This window comes from Phytophthora cinnamomi, assembly GCF_018691715.1.
Source record: "Phytophthora cinnamomi strain GKB4 chromosome Unknown Contig92, whole genome shotgun sequence".
Taxonomy (NCBI): Eukaryota; Oomycota; class Peronosporomycetes; order Peronosporales; family Peronosporaceae; genus Phytophthora; species Phytophthora cinnamomi.
In genome coordinates, this window is record NW_027151025.1 from 396268 (window position 1) to 416293 (window position 20026).

Consider the following 20026-nt stretch of genomic DNA (forward strand, 5'->3'; position numbering starts at 1 on the left):
TGTCGATGGGCTCGAGGCAGATGCCCATCGTGTTCACATCCTTGGTGCCGAATGGGATCGTGACGGTTGAACCGTTCGTGAGAGCGAACTCCTTGCCAGCAAACGCGTTGCACATCTGGTCGTTCGGGATTTGGAGCATGTCCATTAGCAGGTCCATGGCTACCTCCTCCGAGTCGATGAAGGTGAACGAGTTGAAGATGGAGTAGGCGCACATTTCCTTGGTCGACACACCTTGCAGGTTTGTGTACGTCCTCTCGCTGCATTCGACGTTCATGCTGAGCTGCAAGAGTTTCATTACCATGTCGTCGAAGGAGTCGCCAAATAGCGTCTTGATTTCGCTGAGGAAGTCGTCGCAACACCCACCCGCACTGTTGAACGCATCCATGATGGTGTCGGCCATGACGGACTTGACACACGGCACGAGGGTATCTTCTAGTATGGGGCAAACGGTCGACCAACCTTCGTTCGTGCTGAGATCTGCGTTAATATTTTCGGCAGCAGTGGCGCATTTCTTCACGGTGGAGGAACTGGCGAGCGAGGTGTAGACTGCCTTGGGATCGATGGCAGCGGCACACTTGGACATCCACGGCAGGGCCGTGTTGATCTCTTTGAACACGGTGGGGAAGTCGATCGGCGACAGGTCGGTTCCACTCCATGATGCGAGGGCCTGAACCAGCGTACTGTCTGAATCGAGCAGCGTCTTGCATGTCGAAGCTTCAGCAGCGTGGTGGGTGCTGATGGCGAGGACGAGTGCCAGGAGAGCGCGGAAACGAGAAGCGTAGAGACGCATGCTTGTGTGGTGCTTTAGTTGAGGCTGATGGGCTTGATTGTTGTTGTTGTTGTTGAGGGCGATTTGCAAATTGAGTGCTGTCCTCGATGCCCTCTCAATGGCAAGCTGTCGTCCTCAAAATACCCACCTGTACTGTCTTGTTGCTGTAATCTCACGCCTAGAACAAACCTGCACACTCATATGGGACCGAACAATTTTAACCTTATGCCAGCTGTGCTTATCGACTCCGTGACGACGTAAAAATATTTTACACCGTCCTCAGAAATTATTTTGAGGATTGTTTCTTCGTACATCAACTTCAACAATGATGCTCTTCTTAGCGTCCTGATGCTGGCCGTCTCGCTGGGAAGCTCCGATGGGCTAGGCCCGATACCTTTGCGTGGCGCGCATCACAATGCAATGGCGCTTGTCAGACATGTCTCGATTTTCAAGTATATTTTGCGATCAACTGCTGCTGCATCCCAACTGCAAGCTCAGGTGGTGCATTCCCAGGAATAGTGGCTCGAGGACGCAGACGAAGGAAGAAGCAGACGTTTAGGGCCTCGTCCTCGACGGCGACAACGCCCTCTCCAAGTGTTATGTCACTCTGAAATTTACTCGCAAGAAACAACTAAGCAACTACCGCCTTTCAAGGCGCCCGCGCCGTGTTCGGCCGAACGGCCCCCAAGAACACGTTCAATATGCAGCTTCACCGATACGTGCTACCGGCGATTGTGCTAGCGTCCGGTGCTGAGCACGTCAACGGCGCAGAAACCTGCAAGACCCTTCTCGATAATGACAGCACGTTGGTCAAGTCTCTCGCCACGGCATATCAGGAAGATTTTTCAGGGTTCCCGTTCGACACGGTGTTCTCCGATCTCCACAACGCTGTGCCCTGGTTTTCCACCTGCGCGGCAGCCATGGACCCCGTGGCAGTCTTCGCGTCCATGCGTACCTCGTCGAGCTTCATTTCCTGCGTGCGCAAGGTCGAGGGGGCTAACCTGGACAATGGTCTCTGGAGCCAGGAAGGGTGGAATACCCTGTGCCCGCTGCTCCAGGACACCGCCGTCCCGTGTGTGAAGAACGCCATGACCGAGATTGTCATGGATGCCTTTGACACCACCAACGGTTGCTGTGACTCGTTCCTTGATCAAGTCGACACGCTGTTCTCCAACTCGCTGGCGACCATGGTGGAGAAACTCAGCCAGTACGCAGTAAACATCTTGTGCTCCGAGCGCAAGTTTACGAACTTGGAGGGTCAAGCAACAACAGAGTTCTGCGGATACTCGATCTTCAAGTCTTTCGGCTTCATCGAGAGCGAGGACGACATTGTGCCGCTACTGGGTCTGATTCAGCTTCCAAATGCTGAAATGTGTGACGCCTTTGCGGGTAAGCCATTCAAGCTTACCAACGGAACCGAATTCACGATCGGATTTGGCACCAAAGGTGCAGATACCATGGGCATTTGCGTTCAACCCATCGACTCACTGCTCGAATACGTGGCGTCGTGGCCACTCTTCGCGCAGACCTGGAGCGCAAACGGAACTTCGTTTTCGCCATCGAGTTTGTTCGCCTCGGGGAACTCTCTGAGTTTTGCGACGCTGAAGAGTTGGTTCGACAGTCCCAGCAATTTGCCCGCCGTCGTGGAGCTTACGCTGGAAAATTTTGCGATTGCTGTGAGCGAATTCTGGTCTGCCCGCTACTCGACGGACTACTACAACGGCTACAACGACACCAATGATGGCTACGGGTACTTCTCAGGAAGCTACAGCTCCGATGATGCCGGCGATAACGGCTTCTCTGGAAGCTTCAGCTCGGATGATTTTGTGGGTGATGACTTCGATTACTCTGAAAGCGGCAGTGGGGAGTCCAGCGATGCTGTTGATTATGGTTACTTCAACTACTCTGAAAGCGGCAGTGGGGAGACCAGCGATGATGTCGGTTATGGTTACGACCATGACTACAACAGCGGTAGCGGAAGCTACTACGGCAACTATTATTATTATTATGGTAGCTACTGGAGTTCCTCACGTGACGGAAATCCGGACTTGTCTGTCGTATTGGTGGAACAGCTGATCGCTGACATCGGTACAATGCTTCTGCACATCCCGAACGGTGGCGACTGCACGTTCTCGAGCCAAACGATCACGCTACCATTCGATATGAGCGAAGTTTCGACAATCGATACCGTTGCAGCGGCAGTGACGAGCGCTCCAACTGTGTCAACAACTACCGTGTCGACCCAGTCTTCAGGGACTGTTAATTTGTCGATCCTGTCCTCGGGAGTGGCGATAGTGATCCTGTGGGGGCTCTCGTGGATCGGTCTGTAGATGTCTTGATGCGTGTAAGTTTTTGTTGCGTACTCCTCGTGTAGTGTAATTGATGTAACCACTGTATGCATGTTCAAAGCTGTTTATCTTACCCTCAAAATGTTGAAATACCAACTCGTTGAAATGTCGCCCTAGCCGTCCTTCCGGTCGGACCGAAAGGCGCTACCGCCAAGGACTGTCATCTCACCTACGTTTCCTAGTCCGATACTGCTAACACTGCCGTGAAATATAAAGGCACCATTATACAATGCACGATTACTCAATTTGTTGAATTGAGCATTTGATGTACTTAAAGAAAGGGTTTTATATTTCCTGTTACCGTACCTCACAAATGAAATGATTAACAACTAAATTGTCATTTCGTCAAATCGGCCCAATTCTTTCCGAAAAAATGCTATTTCTTAACACCAAGAAAGCGGTTTGAAACCAAGTCTGACAATAGGTTTTGTACGCAGCTACAAGCTTACTTCCTCATTTCGCGGCCACGATGTAGAAGTTCCTGCTGCAAGATGGCTCGAACGCGAGCTGGCTCAAGGTGCAAGAAGCACGCGCCAAGAAGAACACTTTGAATGTTCAGATTCGACGCCAAGCATTTCCAGAACTATCGCGGAAATCGCGAGATACCATTGATCTCAAAGCACGTCAATCGCCCTTTGAAAGCTGCAGTTAATTAAGAAGAAATTCCTGCAGTGGAAGATCTCTCAGAGAATTCCACCTGGTGGAAAGTGCCAAGTTGATCGATTCACTGGGTTGAAGAGGCCGTTTCTGCCATGAACGAGACCCAGAGCTCTGACAGAAAGATCGACTACATGTTCAACAAACTCGGACAAGATCCTCGTCAGCCAAACAATGAACTCTTCCAAGAACATCTGAGCCAACTACAAGAAAGCGTAGAATACAGCACTCTTCTCCAGAATAAAACGGCTGAATCAGTCGAGTAAGGAGGGCATCTGCAAAATTACATTTGAAATTACGTAGCTGAATCTTAACAGGAAGAAAAGATATTGCAAGCTGAGAGCGCCTCTTTTTTGAGGTGCCGTTCGTCGATAGAGAGGGTGGACTACCCCAGCGATTTAACAATCGCGCATTGAAGATGCAGAGTGCCACTCGGCCCCGACATCGCGGGATACTCCACCGCCGTCGCCCCATCAATCCGACACTCACTTGCACCAAGAAGACACCACCTCCACACTTCCACACCGGAGTTCCGGCGACCGCTGCACCAAGCAAGTAAAATAGACGAGAGCCGGTGGCGAGTGCTCCGCTCCGCTCGAGATTATAAAATTTCATATTATGAAAGATTTTGTACTCAACTTTTCAAGAAGTAATTGAGCGTATGTGTATTAAAAGTTGTCAAGTCATTCATTAGTTTTGCATTGTGTCGGCATTCATTTCCTTGCCGAGTTAATTTACGCGTTTGGTCGATCCGCCTAAAGCAGTGCGATCACCGAGGAGAGGATCGCCGCACCAAAGGTTATCACGGTCGCCATCTTAACCGCGGAAGCAGCGCTTTTGGCCGACGTACCAGTAGTAGTATTTGTCGTGGCCGTCGACGCAGTGGACCCTGAAGACGACGACGTTGTCGAGACCTCTTCGTACGGCAGAGTGATCGACTGGCCCGAGTATGTGCAGCCACCGTTGTTCGGGATATGCGCCTGCACCGCCTTGCCGTACGAAATGTAGTCGTTCAGACTCGAAACGAACCAGTCCTCAAGGAAAGTGCTGTTTTCACCCTCGCCGAAACCTCCCATAGCCATGACCACTGCGTCGGTGGCTCGGATCCCCATCAGCGGGAGGCCTGTCGCCGAGGTGGCATAGTTGAACAGTAGGTCACCGCGAATCGACTTGCCCGAGGTGAAGAGGTCCGAAAGCGACACGCTTGTTCCATCAACATCCAAAGTCTCGGAAAAGATCTTCCAAGACTTGAGGTACTGCATCAGCGTGTCGATGGGCTCGAGGCAGATGCCCATCGTGTTCACATCCTTGGTGCCGAATGGGATCGTGACGGTTGAACCGTTCGTGAGAGCGAACTCCTTGCCAGCAAACGCGTTGCACATCTGGTCGTTCGGGATTTGGAGCATGTCCATTAGCAGGTCCATGGCTACCTCCTCCGAGTCGATGAAGGTGAACGAGTTGAAGATGGAGTAGGCGCACATTTCCTTGGTCGACACACCTTGCAGGTTTGTGTACGTCCTCTCGCTGCATTCGACGTTCATGCTGAGCTGCAAGAGTTTCATTACCATGTCGTCGAAGGAGTCGCCAAATAGCGTCTTGATTTCGCTGAGGAAGTCGTCGCAACACCCACCCGCACTGTTGAACGCATCCATGATGGTGTCGGCCATGACGGACTTGACACACGGCACGAGGGTATCTTCTAGTATGGGGCAAACGGTCGACCAACCTTCGTTCGTGCTGAGATCTGCGTTAATATTTTCGGCAGCAGTGGCGCATTTCTTCACGGTGGAGGAACTGGCGAGCGAGGTGTAGACTGCCTTGGGATCGATGGCAGCGGCACACTTGGACATCCACGGCAGGGCCGTGTTGATCTCTTTGAACACGGTGGGGAAGTCGATCGGCGACAGGTCGGTTCCACTCCATGATGCGAGGGCCTGAACCAGCGTACTGTCTGAATCGAGCAGCGTCTTGCATGTCGAAGCTTCAGCAGCGTGGTGGGTGCTGATGGCGAGGACGAGTGCCAGGAGAGCGCGGAAACGAGAAGCGTAGAGACGCATGCTTGTGTGGTGCTTTAGTTGAGGCTGATGGGCTTGATTGTTGTTGTTGTTGTTGAGGGCGATTTGCAAATTGAGTGCTGTCCTCGATGCCCTCTCAATGGCAAGCTGTCGTCCTCAAAATACCCACCTGTACTGTCTTGTTGCTGTAATCTCACGCCTAGAACAAACCTGCACACTCATATGGGACCGAACAATTTTAACCTTATGCCAGCTGTGCTTATCGACTCCGTGACGACGTAAAAATATTTTACACCGTCCTCAGAAATTATTTTGAGGATTGTTTCTTCGTACATCAACTTCAACAATGATGCTCTTCTTAGCGTCCTGATGCTGGCCGTCTCGCTGGGAAGCTCCGATGGGCTAGGCCCGATACCTTTGCGTGGCGCGCATCACAATGCAATGGCGCTTGTCAGACATGTCTCGATTTTCAAGTATATTTTGCGATCAACTGCTGCTGCATCCCAACTGCAAGCTCAGGTGGTGCATTCCCAGGAATAGTGGCTCGAGGACGCAGACGAAGGAAGAAGCAGACGTTTAGGGCCTCGTCCTCGACGGCGACAACGCCCTCTCCAAGTGTTATGTCACTCTGAAATTTACTCGCAAGAAACAACTAAGCAACTACCGCCTTTCAAGGCGCCCGCGCCGTGTTCGGCCGAACGGCCCCCAAGAACACGTTCAATATGCAGCTTCACCGATACGTGCTACCGGCGATTGTGCTAGCGTCCGGTGCTGAGCACGTCAACGGCGCAGAAACCTGCAAGACCCTCCTCGATAATGACAGCACGTTGGTCAAGTCTCTCGCCACGGCATATCAGGAAGATTTTTCAGGGTTCCCGTTCGACACGGTGTTCTCCGATCTCCACAACGCTGTGCCCTGGTTTTCCACCTGCGCGGCAGCCATGGACCCCGTGGCAGTCTTCGCGTCCATGCGTACCTCGTCGAGCTTCATTTCCTGTGTGCACAAGGTCGAGGGGGCTAACCTGGACAATGGTCTCTGGAGCCAGGAAGGGTGGAATACCCTGTGCCCGCTGCTCCAGGACACCGCCGTCCCGTGTGTGAAGAACGCCATGACCGAGATTGTCATGGATGCCTTTGACACCACCAACGGTTGCTGTGACTCGTTCCTTGATCAAGTCGACACGCTGTTCTCCAACTCGCTGGCGACCATGGTGGAGAAACTCAGCCAGTACGCAGTAAACATCTTGTGCTCCGAGCGCAAGTTTACGAACTTGGAGGGTCAAGCAACAACAGAGTTCTGCGGATACTCGATCTTCAAGTCTTTCGGCTTCATCGAGAGCGAGGACGACATTGTGCCGCTACTGGGTCTGATTCAGCTTCCAAATGCTGAAATGTGTGACGCCTTTGCGGGTAAGCCATTCAAGCTTACCAACGGAACCGAATTCACGATCGGATTTGGCACCAAAGGTGCAGATACCATGGGCATTTGCGTTCAACCCATCGACTCACTGCTCGAATACGTGGCGTCGTGGCCACTCTTCGCGCAGACCTGGAGCGCAAACGGAACTTCGTTTTCGCCATCGAGTTTGTTCGCCTCGGGGAAATCTCTGAGTTTTGCGACGCTGAAGAGTTGGTTCGACAGTCCCAGCAATTTGCCCGCCGTCGTGGAGCTTACGCTGGAAAATTTTGCGATTGCTGTGAGCGAATTCTGGTCTGCCCGCTACTCGACGGACTACTACAACGGCTACAACGACACCAATGATGGCTACGGGTACTTCTCAGGAAGCTACAGCTCCGATGATGCCGGCGATAACGGCTTCTCTGGAAGCTTCAGCTCGGATGATTTTGTGGGTGATGACTTCGATTACTCTGAAAGCGGCAGTGGGGAGTCCAGCGATGCTGTTGATTATGGTTACTTCAACTACTCTGAAAGCGGCAGTGGGGAGACCAGCGATGATGTCGGTTATGGTTACGACCATGACTACAACAGCGGTAGCGGAAGCTACTACGGCAACTATTATTATTATTATGGTAGCTACTGGAGTTCCTCACGTGACGGAAATTCGGACTTGTCTGTCGTGTTGGTGGAACAGCTGATCGCTGACATCGGTACAATGCTTCTGCACATCCCGAACGGTGGCGACTGCACGTTCTCGAGCCAAACGATCACGCTACCATTCGATATGAGCGAAGTTTCGACAATCGATACCGTTGCAGCGGCAGTGACGAGCGCTCCAACTGTGTCAACAACTACCGTGTCGACCCAGTCTTCAGGGGCTGTTAATTTGTCGATCCTGTCCTCGGGAGTGGCGATAGTGATCCTGTGGGGGCTCTCGTGGATCGGTCTGTAGATGTCTTGATGCGTGTAAGTTTTTGTTGCGTACTCCTCGTGTAGTGTAATTGATGTAACCACTGTATACATGTTCAAAGCTGTTTATCTTACCCTCAAAATGTTGAAATACCAACTCGTTGAAATGTCGCCCTAGCCGTCCTTCCGGTCGGACCGAAAGGCGCTACCGCCAAGGACTGTCATCTCACCTACGTTTCCTAGTCCGATACTGCTAACACTGCCGTGAAATATAAAGGCACCATTATACAATGCACGATTACTCAATTTGTTGAATTGAGCATTTGATGCACTTAAATAAAGGGTTTTATATTTCCTGTTACCGTACCTCACAAATGAAATGATTAACAACTAAATTGTCATTTCGTCAAATCGGCCCAATTCTTTCCGAAAAAATGCTATTTCTTAACACCAAGAAAGCGGTTTGAAACCAAGTCTGACAATAGGTTTTGTACGCAGCTACAAGCTTACTTCCTCATTTCGCGGCCACGATGTAGAAGTTCCTGCTGCAAGATGGCTCGAACGCGAGCTGGCTCAAGGTGCAAGAAGCACGCGCCAAGAAGAACACTTTGAATGTTCAGATTCGACACCAACATTTTCGAGAACTATCGCGGAAATCGCGAGATACCATTGATCTCAAAGCACGTCAATCGCCCTTTGAAAGCTGCAGTTAAGAAGAAATTCCTGCAGTGGAAGATCTCTCAGAGAATTCCACCTGGTGGAAAGTGCCAAGTTGATCGATTCACTGGGTTGAAGAGGCCGTTTCTGCCATGAACGAGACCCAGAGCTCTGACAGAAAGATCGACTACATGTTCAACAAACTCGGACAAGATCCTCGTCAGCCAAACAATGAACTCTTCCAAGAACATCTGAGCCAACTACAAGAAAGCGTAGAATACAGCACTCTTCTCCAGAATAAAACGGCTGAATCAGTCGAGTAAGGAGGGCATCTGCAAAATTACATTTGAAATTACGTAGCTGAATCTTAACAGGAAGAAAAGATTTTGCAAGCTGAGAGCACCTCTTAACGTTAAGAAAATGCAATTCATGATTTCGTCAATCCATTTCATTTGTGAGGTGCGGTAGTACATGTAAAAGGTTATTCAAGCTGGGAAATGACAGCAGAGACGACTATAAATTTATTAGTGATTCACATAATCAACACACTAATACTGACGTAAAAAGTATTTTTAAAAAGATTGCAGTTCTACAACAACGACAGCGTTAGTTATCCAAATTGCATCCGAAAGAACCTCGATTACATACTTGTTGCTCATTGCCGGAAGTGGTAGACTGCGTCTCATCCAGTGTTGTTTTTGAGGTGCCGTTCGTCGATAGAGAGGGTGGACTACCCCGGCGATTTAACAACCGCGTATTGAAGACGCAGAGTGCCACTCGGTCCCGACATCGCGGGATATTCCTCCACCGCCGCCGCCCCATCAAACCGACACTCCACTTGCACCAAGAAGACACCACCTCCACACTTCCACACCGGAGCTCCGGCGACCGCTGCACCAAGCAAGTAAAATAGACGAGAGCCGGTGGTGAGAGCTCCGCTCCGCTCGAGATTATAATATTTCATATTATGAAAGATTTTGTACGCAACTTTTCAAGAAGTAATAAGCGTATGTGTATTAAAAGTTGTCAAGTTATTCATTAGTTTTGCATTGTGTCGGCACTCATTTCCTTGCCGAATTAATTTACGCGTTTGGTCGATCCGCCTAAAGTAGTGCGATCACCGAGGAGAGGATCGCCGCACCAAAGGTTATCACGGTCGCCATCTTAACCGCGGAAGCAGCGCTTTTGGCCGACGTACCAGTAGTCGTATTTGTCGTGGCCGTCGACGCAGTGGACCCTGAAGACGACGACGTTGTCGAGACCTCTTCGTACGGCAGAGTGATCGACTGGCCCGAGTATGTGCAGCCACCGTTGTTCGGGATATGCGCCTGCACCGCCTTGCCGTACGAAATGTAGTCGTTCAGACTCGAAACGAACCAGTCCTCAAGGAAAGTGCTGTTTTCACCCTCGCCGAAACCTCCCATAGCCATGACCACTGCGTCGGTGGCTCGGATCCCCATCAGCGGGAGGCCTGTCGCCGAGGTGGCATAGTTGAACAGTAGGTCACCGCGAATCGACTTGCCCGAGGTGAAGAGGTCCGAAAGCGACACGCTTGTTCCATCAACATCCAAAGTCTCGGAAAAGATCTTCCAAGACTTGAGGTACTGCATCAGCGTGTCGATGGGCTCGAGGCAGATGCCCATCGTGTTCACATCCTTGGTGCCGAATGGGATCGTGACGGTTGAACCGTTCGTGAGAGCGAACTCCTTGCCAGCAAACGCGTTGCACATCTGGTCGTTCGGGATTTGGAGCATGTCCATTAGCAGGTCCATGGCTACCTCCTCCGAGTCGATGAAGGTGAACGAGTTGAAGATGGAGTAGGCGCACATTTCCTTGGTCGACACACCTTGCAGGTTTGTGTACGTCCTCTCGCTGCATTCGACGTTCATGCTGAGCTGCAAGAGTTTCATTACCATGTCGTCGAAGGAGTCGCCAAATAGCGTCTTGATTTCGCTGAGGAAGTCGTCGCAACACCCACCCGCACTGTTGAACGCATCCATGATGGTGTCGGCCATGACGGACTTGACACACGGCACGAGGGTATCTTCTAGTATGGGGCAAACGGTCGACCAACCTTCGTTCGTGCTGAGATCTGCGTTAATATTTTCGGCAGCAGTGGCGCATTTCTTCACGGTGGAGGAACTGGCGAGCGAGGTGTAGACTGCCTTGGGATCGATGGCAGCGGCACACTTGGACATCCACGGCAGGGCCGTGTTGATCTCTTTGAACACGGTGGGGAAGTCGATTGGCGACAGGTCGGTTCCACTCCATGATGCGAGGGCCTGAACCAGCGTACTGTCTGAATCGAGCAGCGTCTTGCATGTCGAAGCTTCAGCAGCGTGGTGGGTGCTGATGGCGAGGACGAGTGCCAGGAGAGCGCGGAAACGAGAAACGTAGAGACGCATGCTTGTGTGGTGCTTTAGTTGAGGCTGATGGGCTTGATTGTTGTTGTTGTTGTTGAGGGCGAATTGCAAATTGAGTGCTGTCCTCGATGCCCTCTCAATGGCAAGCTGTCGTCCTCAAAATACCCACTTGTACTGTCTTGTTGCTGTAATCTCACGCCTAGAACAAACCTGCACACTCATATGGGACCGAACAATTTTAACCTTATGCCAGCTGTGCTTATTGACTCCGTGACGACGTAAAAATATTTTACACCGTCCTCAGAAATTATTTTGAGGATTGTTTCTTCGTACATCAACTTCAACAATGATGCTCTTCTTAGCGTCCTGATGCTGGCCGTCTCGCTGGGAAGCTCCGATGGGCTAGGCCCCGATACCTTTGCGTGGCGCGCATCACAATGCAATGGCGCTTGTCAGACATGTCTCGATTTTCAAGTATATTTTGTGATCAACTGCTGCTGCATCCCAACTGCAAGCTCAGGTGGTGCATTCCCAGGAATAGTGGCTCGAGGACGCAGACGAAGGAAGAAGCAGAAGTTTAGGGCCTCGTCCTCGACGGCGACAACGCCCTCTCCAAGTGTTATGTCACTCTGAAATTTACTCGCAGGAAACAACTAAGCAACTACCGCCTTTCAAGGCGCCCGCGCCGTGTTCGGCCGAACGGCCCCCAAGAACACGTTCAATATGCAGCTTCACCGATACGTGCTACCGGCGATTGTGCTAGCGTCCGGTGCTGAGCACGTCAACGGCGCAGAAACCTGCAAGACCCTGCTCGATAATGACAGCACGTTGGTCAAGTCACTCGCCACGGCATATCAGGAAGATTTTTCAGGGTTCCCGTTCGACACGGTGTTCTCCGATCTCCACAACGCTGTGCCCTGGTTTTCCACCTGCGCGGCAGCCATGGACCCCGTGGCAGTCTTCGCGTCCATGCGTACCTCGTCGAGCTTCATTTCCTGTGTGCACAAGGTCGAGGGGGATAACCTGGACAATGGTCTCTGGAGCCAGGAAGGGTGGAATACCCTGTGCCCGCTGCTCCAGGACACCGCCGTCCCGTGTGTGAAGAACGCCATGACCGAGATTGTCATGGATGCCTTTGACACCACCAACGGTTGCTGTGACTCGTTCCTTGATCAAGTCGACACGCTGTTCTCCAACTCGCTGGCGACCATGGTGGAGAAACTCAGCCAGTACGCAGTAAACATCTTGTGCTCCGAGCGCAAGTTTACGAACTTGGAGGGTCAAGCAACAACAGAGTTCTGCGGATACTCGATCTTCAAGTCTTTCGGCTTCATCGAGAGCGAGGACGACATTGTGCCGCTACTGGGTCTGATTCAGCTTCCAAATGCTGAAATGTGTGACGCCTTTGCGGGTAAGCCATTCAAGCTTACCAACGGAACCGAATTCACGATCGGATTTGGCACCAAAGGTGCAGATACCATGGGCATTTGCGTTCAACCCATCGACTCACTGCTCGAATACGTGGCGTCGTGGCCACTCTTCGCGCAGACCTGGAGCGCAAACGGAACTTCGTTTTCGCCATCGAGTTTGTTCGCCTCGGGGAAATCTCTGAGTTTTGCGACGCTGAAGAGTTGGTTCGACAGTCCCAGCAATTTGCCCGCCGTCGTGGAGCTTACGCTGGAAAATTTTGCGATTGCTGTGAGCGAATTCTGGTCTGCCCGCTACTCGACGGACTACTACAACGGCTACAACGACACCAATGATGGCTACGGGTACTTCTCAGGAAGCTACAGCTCCGATGATGCCGGCGATAACGGCTTCTCTGGAAGCTTCAGCTCGGATGATTTTGTGGGTGATGACTTCGATTACTCTGAAAGCGGCAGTGGGGAGTCCAGCGATGCTGTTGATTATGGTTACTTCAACTACTCTGAAAGCGGCAGTGGGGAGACCAGCGATGATGTCGGTTATGGTTACGACCATGACTACAACAGCGGTAGCGGAAGCTACTACGGCAACTATTATTATTATTATGGTAGCTACTGGAGTTCCTCACGTGACGGAAATTCGGACTTGTCTGTCGTGTTGGTGGAACAGCTGATCGCTGACATCGGTACAATGCTTCTGCACATCCCGAACGGTGGCGACTGCACGTTCTCGAGCCAAACGATCACGCTACCATTCGATATGAGCGAAGTTTCGACAATCGATACCGTTGCAGCGGCAGTGACGAGCGCTCCAACTGTGTCAACAACTACCGTGTCGACCCAGTCTTCAGGGGCTGTTAATTTGTCGATCCTGTCCTCGGGAGTGGCGATAGTGATCCTGTGGGGGCTCTCGTGGATCGGTCTGTAGATGTCTTGATGCGTGTAAGTTTTTGTTGCGTACTCCTCGTGTAGTGTAATTGATGTAACCACTGTATACATGTTCAAAGCTGTTTATCTTACCCTCAAAATGTTGAAATACCAACTCGTTGAAATGTCGCCCTAGCCGTCCTTCCGGTCGGACCGAAAGGCGCTACCGCCAAGGACTGTCATCTCACCTACGTTTCCTAGTCCGATACTGCTAACACTGCCGTGAAATATAAAGGCACCATTATACAATGCACGATTACTCAATTTGTTGAATTGAGCATTTGATGCACTTAAATAAAGGGTTTTATATTTCCTGTTACCGTACCTCACAAATGAAATGATTAACAACTAAATTGTCATTTCGTCAAATCGGCCCAATTCTTTCCGAAAAAATGCTATTTCTTAACACCAAGAAAGCGGTTTGAAACCAAGTCTGACAATAGGTTTTGTACGCAGCTACAAGCTTACTTCCTCATTTCGCGGCCACGATGTAGAAGTTCCTGCTGCAAGATGGCTCGAACGCGAGCTGGCTCAAGGTGCAAGAAGCACGCGCCAAGAAGAACACTTTGAATGTTCAGATTCGACACCAACATTTTCGAGAACTATCGCGGAAATCGCGAGATACCATTGATCTCAAAGCACGTCAATCGCCCTTTGAAAGCTGCAGTTAATTAAGAAGAAATTCCTGCAGTGGAAGATCTCTCAGAGAATTCCACCTGGTGGAAAGTGCCAAGTTGATCGATTCACTGGGTTGAAGAGGCCGTTTCTGCCATGAACGAGACCCAGAGCTCTGACAGAAAGATCGACTACATGTTCAACAAACTCGGACAAGATCCTCGTCAGCCAAACAATGAACTCTTCCAAGAACATCTGAGCCAACTACAAGAAAGCGTAGAATACAGCACTCTTCTCCAGAATAAAACGGCTGAATCAGTCGAGTAAGGAGGGCATCTGCAAAATTACATTTGAAATTACGTAGCTGAATCTTAACAGGAAGAAAAGATTTTGCAAGCTGAGAGCACCTCTTAACGTTAAGAAAAATGCAATTCATGATTTCGTCAAACCATTTCATTTGTGAGGTGCGGTAGTACATGTAAAAGGTTATTCAAGCTGGGAAATGACAGCAGAGACGACTATAAATTTATTAGTGATTCACATAATCAACACACTAATACTGACGTAAAAAGTATTTTTTAAAAAGATTGCAGTTCTACAACAACGACAGCGTTAGTTATCCAAATTGCATCCGAAAGAACCTCGATTACATACTTGTTGCTCATTGCCGGAAGTGGTAGACTGCGTCTCATCCAGTGTTGTTTTTGAGGTGCCGTTCGTCGATAGAGAGGGTGGACTACCCCAGCGATTTAACAATCGCGCATTGAAGACGCTGAGTGCCACTTGGCCCCGACATCGCGGGATACTCCTCCACCGCCATCGCCCCATCAATCCGACACTCACTTGCACCAAGAAGACACCACCTCCACACTTCCACACCGGAGCTCCGGCGACCGCTGCACCAAGCAAGTAAAATAGACGAGAGCCGGTGGTGAGAGCTCCGCTCCGCTCGAGATTATAATATTTCATATTATGAAAGATTTTGTACGCAACTTTTCAAGAAGTAATAAGCGTATGTGTATTAAAAGTTGTCAAGTTATTCATTAGTTTTGCATTGTGTCGGCACTCATTTCCTTGCCGAATTAATTTACGCGTTTGGTCGATCCGCCTAAAGTAGTGCGATCACCGAGGAGAGGATCGCCGCACCAAAGGTTATCACGGTCGCCATCTTAACCGCGGAAGCAGCGCTTTTGGCCGACGTACCAGTAGTCGTATTTGTCGTGGCCGTCGACGCAGTGGACCCTGAAGACGACGACGTTGTCGAGACCTCTTCGTACGGCAGAGTGATCGACTGGCCCGAGTATGTGCAGCCACCGTTGTTCGGGATATGCGCCTGCACCGCCTTGCCGTACGAAATGTAGTCGTTCAGACTCGAAACGAACCAGTCCTCAAGGAAAGTGCTGTTTTCACCCTCGCCGAAACCTCCCATAGCCATGACCACTGCGTCGGTGGCTCGGATCCCCATCAGCGGGAGGCCTGTCGCCGAGGTGGCATAGTTGAACAGTAGGTCACCGCGAATCGACTTGCCCGAGGTGAAGAGGTCCGAAAGCGACACGCTTGTTCCATCAACATCCAAAGTCTCGGAAAAGATCTTCCAAGACTTGAGGTACTGCATCAGCGTGTCGATGGGCTCGAGGCAGATGCCCATCGTGTTCACATCCTTGGTGCCGAATGGGATCGTGACGGTTGAACCGTTCGTGAGAGCGAACTCCTTGCCAGCAAACGCGTTGCACATCTGGTCGTTCGGGATTTGGAGCATGTCCATTAGCAGGTCCATGGCTACCTCCTCCGAGTCGATGAAGGTGAACGAGTTGAAGATGGAGTAGGCGCACATTTCCTTGGTCGACACACCTTGCAGGTTTGTGTACGTCCTCTCGCTGCATTCGACGTTCATGCTGAGCTGCAAGAGTTTCATTACCATGTCGTCGAAGGAGTCGCCAAATAGCGTCTTGATTTCGCTGAGGAAGTCGTCGCAACACCCACCCGCACTGTTGAACGCATCCATGATGGTGTCGGCCATGACGGACTTGACACACGGCACGAGGGTATCTTCTAGTATGGGGCAAACGGTCGACCAACCTTCGTTCGTGCTGAGATCTGCGTTAATATTTTCGGCAGCAGTGACGCATTTCTTCACGGTGGAGGAACTGGCGAGCGAGGTGTAGACTGCCTTGGGATCGATGGCAGCGGCACACTTGGACATCCACGGCAGGGCCGTGTTGATCTCTTTGAACACGGTGGGGAAGTCGATTGGCGACAGGTCGGTTCCACTCCATGATGCGAGGGCCTGAACCAGCGTACTGTCTGAATCGAGCAGCGTCTTGCATGTCGAAGCTTCAGCAGCGTGGTGGGTGCTGATGGCGAGGACGAGTGCCAGGAGAGCGCGGAAACGAGAAACGTAGAGACGCATGCGTGTGTGGTGCTTTAGTTGAGGCTGATGGGCTTGATTGTTGTTGTTGTTGTTGAGGGCGAATTGCAAATTGAGTGCTGTCCTCGATGCCCTCTCAATGGCAAGCTGTCGTCCTCAAAATACCCACTTGTACTGTCTTGTTGCTGTAATCTCACGCCTAGAACAAACCTGCACACTCATATGGGACCGAACAATTTTAACCTTATGCCAGCTGTGCTTATCGACTCCGTGACGACGTAAAAATATTTTACACCGTCCTCAGAAATTATTTTGAGGATTGTTTCTTCTGACCTCAACTTCAACAATGATGCTCTTCTTAGCGTCCTGATGCTGGCCGTCTCGCTGGGAAGCTCCGATGGGCTAGGCCCCGATACCTTTGCGTGGCGCGCATCACAATGCAATGGCGCTTGTCAGACATGTCTCGATTTTCAAGTATATTTTGTGATCAACTGCTGCTGCATCCCAACTGCAAGCTCAGGTGGTGCATTCCCAGGAATAGTGGCTCGAGGACGCAGACGAAGGAAGAAGCAGAAGTTTAGGGCCTCGTCCTCGACGGCGACAACGCCCTCTCCAAGTGTTATGTCACTCTGAAATTTACTCGCAGGAAACAACTAAGCAACTACCGCCTTTCAAGGCGCCCGCGCCGTGTTCGGCCGAACGGCCCCCAAGAACACGTTCAATATGCAGCTTCACCGATACGTGCTACCGGCGATTGTGCTAGCGTCCGGTGCTGAGCACGTCAACGGCGCAGAAACCTGCAAGACCCTGCTCGATAATGACAGCACGTTGGTCAAGTCACTCGCCACGGCATATCAGGAAGATTTTTCAGGGTTCCCGTTCGACACGGTGTTCTCCGATCTCCACAACGCTGTGCCCTGGTTTTCCACCTGCGCGGCAGCCATGGACCCCGTGGCAGTCTTCGCGTCCATGCGTACCTCGTCGAGCTTCATTTCCTGTGTGCACAAGGTCGAGGGGGCTAACCTGGACAATGGTCTCTGGAGCCAGGAAGGGTGGAATACCCTGTGCCCGCTGCTCCAGGACACCGCCGTCCCGTGTGTGAAGAACGCCATGACCGAGATTGTCATGGATGCCTTTGACACCACCAACGGTTGCTGTGACTCGTTCCTTGATCAAGTCGACACGCTGTTCTCCAACTCGCTGGCGACCATGGTGGAGAAACTCAGCCAGTACGCAGTAAACATCTTGTGCTCCGAGCGCAAGTTTACGAACTTGGAGGGTCAAGCAACAACAGAGTTCTGCGGATACTCGATCTTCAAGTCTTTCGGCTTCATCGAGAGCGAGGACGACATTGTGCCGCTACTGGGTCTGATTCAGCTTCCAAATGCTGAAATGTGTGACGCCTTTGCGGGTAAGCCATTCAAGCTTACCAACGGAACCGAATTCACGATCGGATTTGGCACCAAAGGTGCAGATACCATGGGCATTTGCGTTCAACCCATCGACTCACTGCTCGAATACGTGGCGTCGTGGCCACTCTTCGCGCAGACCTGGAGCGCAAACGGAACTTCGTTTTCGCCATCGAGTTTGTTCGCCTCGGGGAAATCTCTGAGTTTTGCGACGCTGAAGAGTTGGTTCGACAGTCCCAGCAATTTGCCCGCCGTCGTGGAGCTTACGCTGGAAAATTTTGCGATTGCTGTGAGCGAATTCTGGTCTGCCCGCTACTCGACGGACTACTACAACGGCTACAACGACACCAATGATGGCTACGGGTACTTCTCAGGAAGCTACAGCTCCGATGATGCCGGCGATAACGGCTTCTCTGGAAGCTTCAGCTCGGATGATTTTGTGGGTGATGACTTCGATTACTCTGAAAGCGGCAGTGGGGAGTCCAGCGATGCTGTTGATTATGGTTACTTCAACTACTCTGAAAGCGGCAGTGGGGAGACCAGCGATGATGTCGGTTATGGTTACGACCATGACTACAACAGCGGTAGCGGAAGCTACTACGGCAACTATTACTATTATTATGGTAGCTACTGGAGTTCCTCACGTGACGGAAATTCGGACTTGTCTGTCGTGTTGGTGGAACAGCTGATCGCTGACATCGGTACAATGCTTCTGCACATCCCGAACGGTGGCGACTGCACGTTCTCGAGCCAAACGATCACGCTACCATTCGATATGAGCGAAGTTTCGACAATCGATACCGTTGCAGCGGCAGTGACGAGCGCTCCAACTGTGTCAACAACTACCGTGTCGACCCAGTCTTCAGGGGCTGTTAATTTGTCGATCCTGTCCTCGGGAGTGGCGATAGTGATCCTGTGGGGGCTCTCGTGGATCGGTCTGTAGATGTCTTGATGCGTGTAAGTTTTTGTTGCGTACTCCTCGTGTAGTGTAATTGATGTAACCACTGTATACATGTTCAAAGCTGTTTATCTTACCCTCAAAATGTTGAAATACCAACTCATTGAAATGTCGCCCTAGCCGTCCTTCCGGTCGGACCGAAAGGCGCTACCGCCAAGGACTGTCATCTCACCTACGTTTCCTAGTCCGATACTGCTAACACTGCCGTGAAATATAAAGGCACCATTATACAATGCACGATTACTCAATTTGTTGAATTGAGCATTTGATGTACTTAAATAAAGGGTTTTATATTTCCTGTTACCGTACCTCACAAATGAAATGATTAACAACTAAATTGTCATTTCGTCAAATCGGCCCAATTCTTTCCGAAAAAAATGCTATTTCTTAACACCAAGAAAGCGGTTTGAAACCAAGTCTGACAATAGGTTTTGTACGCAGCTACAAGCTTACTTCCTCATTTCGCGGCCACGATGTAGAAGTTCCTGCTGCAAGATGGCTCGAACGCGAGCTGGCTCAAGGTGCGAGAAGCACGCGCAAGAAGAACACTTTGAATGTTCAGATTCGACGCCAAGCATTTCCAGAACTATCGCGGAAATCGCGAGATACCATTGATCTCAAAGCACGTCAATCGCCCTTTGAAAGCTGCAGTTAAGAAGAAATTCCTGCAGTGGAAGATCTCTCAGAGAATTCCACCTGGTGGAAAGTGCCAAGTTGATCGATTCACTGGGTTGAAGAGGCCGTTTCTGCCATGAACGAGACCCAGAGCTCTGACAGAAAGATCGACTACATGTTCAACAAACTCGGACAAGATCCTCGTCAGCCAAACAATGAACTCTTCCAAGAATATCTGAGCCAACTACAAGAAAGCGTAGAATACAGCACTCTTCTCCAGAATAAAACGGCTGAATCAGTCGAGTAAGGAGGGCATCTGCAAAATTACATTTGAAATTACGTAGCTGAATCTTAACAGGAAGAAAAGATTTTGCAAGCTGAGAGCACCTCTTAACGTTAAGAAAATGCAATTCATGATTTCGTCAATCCATTTCATTTGTGAGGTGCGGTAGTACATGTAAAAGGTTATTCAAGCTGGGAAATGACAGCAGAGACGACTATAAATTTATTAGTGATTCACATAATCAACACACTAATACTGACGTAAAAAGTATTTTTAAAAAGATTGCAGTTCTACAACAACGACAGCGTTA

At 50.6% G+C, this 20026-nt stretch overlaps 4 protein-coding genes across 4 annotated transcripts; 2 read left to right on the forward strand and 2 right to left on the reverse strand.

Moving 5' to 3' along the window:
• Nucleotides 1–9857: 9857 nt before the first annotated feature.
• On the reverse strand, nucleotides 9858–11159 carry IUM83_02767 (Peroxisomal 2; the record flags this gene model as incomplete). Its single annotated transcript, XM_067926714.1, has 1 exon — nucleotides 9858–11159. One exon carries the CDS (start codon nucleotides 11157–11159, stop codon nucleotides 9858–9860), a length of 1302 nt encoding a protein of 433 aa, XP_067784320.1.
• Nucleotides 11160–11840: 681 nt separating this feature from the next.
• On the forward strand, nucleotides 11841–13075 carry IUM83_02768 (Peroxisomal 2; the record flags this gene model as incomplete). The annotated part of the gene is made up of 2 exons (XM_067926715.1): nucleotides 11841–12965; nucleotides 13052–13075. 2 exons carry the CDS (start codon nucleotides 11841–11843, stop codon nucleotides 13073–13075), a joined length of 1149 nt encoding a protein of 382 aa, XP_067784316.1.
• Nucleotides 13076–15191: 2116 nt separating this feature from the next.
• On the reverse strand, nucleotides 15192–16493 carry IUM83_02769 (Peroxisomal 2; the record flags this gene model as incomplete). The annotated part of the gene is made up of 1 exon (XM_067926716.1): nucleotides 15192–16493. One exon carries the CDS (start codon nucleotides 16491–16493, stop codon nucleotides 15192–15194), a length of 1302 nt encoding a protein of 433 aa, XP_067784315.1.
• Nucleotides 16494–17174: 681 nt separating this feature from the next.
• Nucleotides 17175–18803, forward strand: IUM83_02770 (Peroxisomal 2; the record flags this gene model as incomplete). Its single annotated transcript, XM_067926717.1, has 1 exon — nucleotides 17175–18803. The coding sequence occupies one exon, from the start codon at nucleotides 17175–17177 to the stop codon at nucleotides 18801–18803; it is 1629 nt and encodes a 542-aa protein (XP_067784082.1).
• Nucleotides 18804–20026: the final 1223 nt, after the last annotated feature.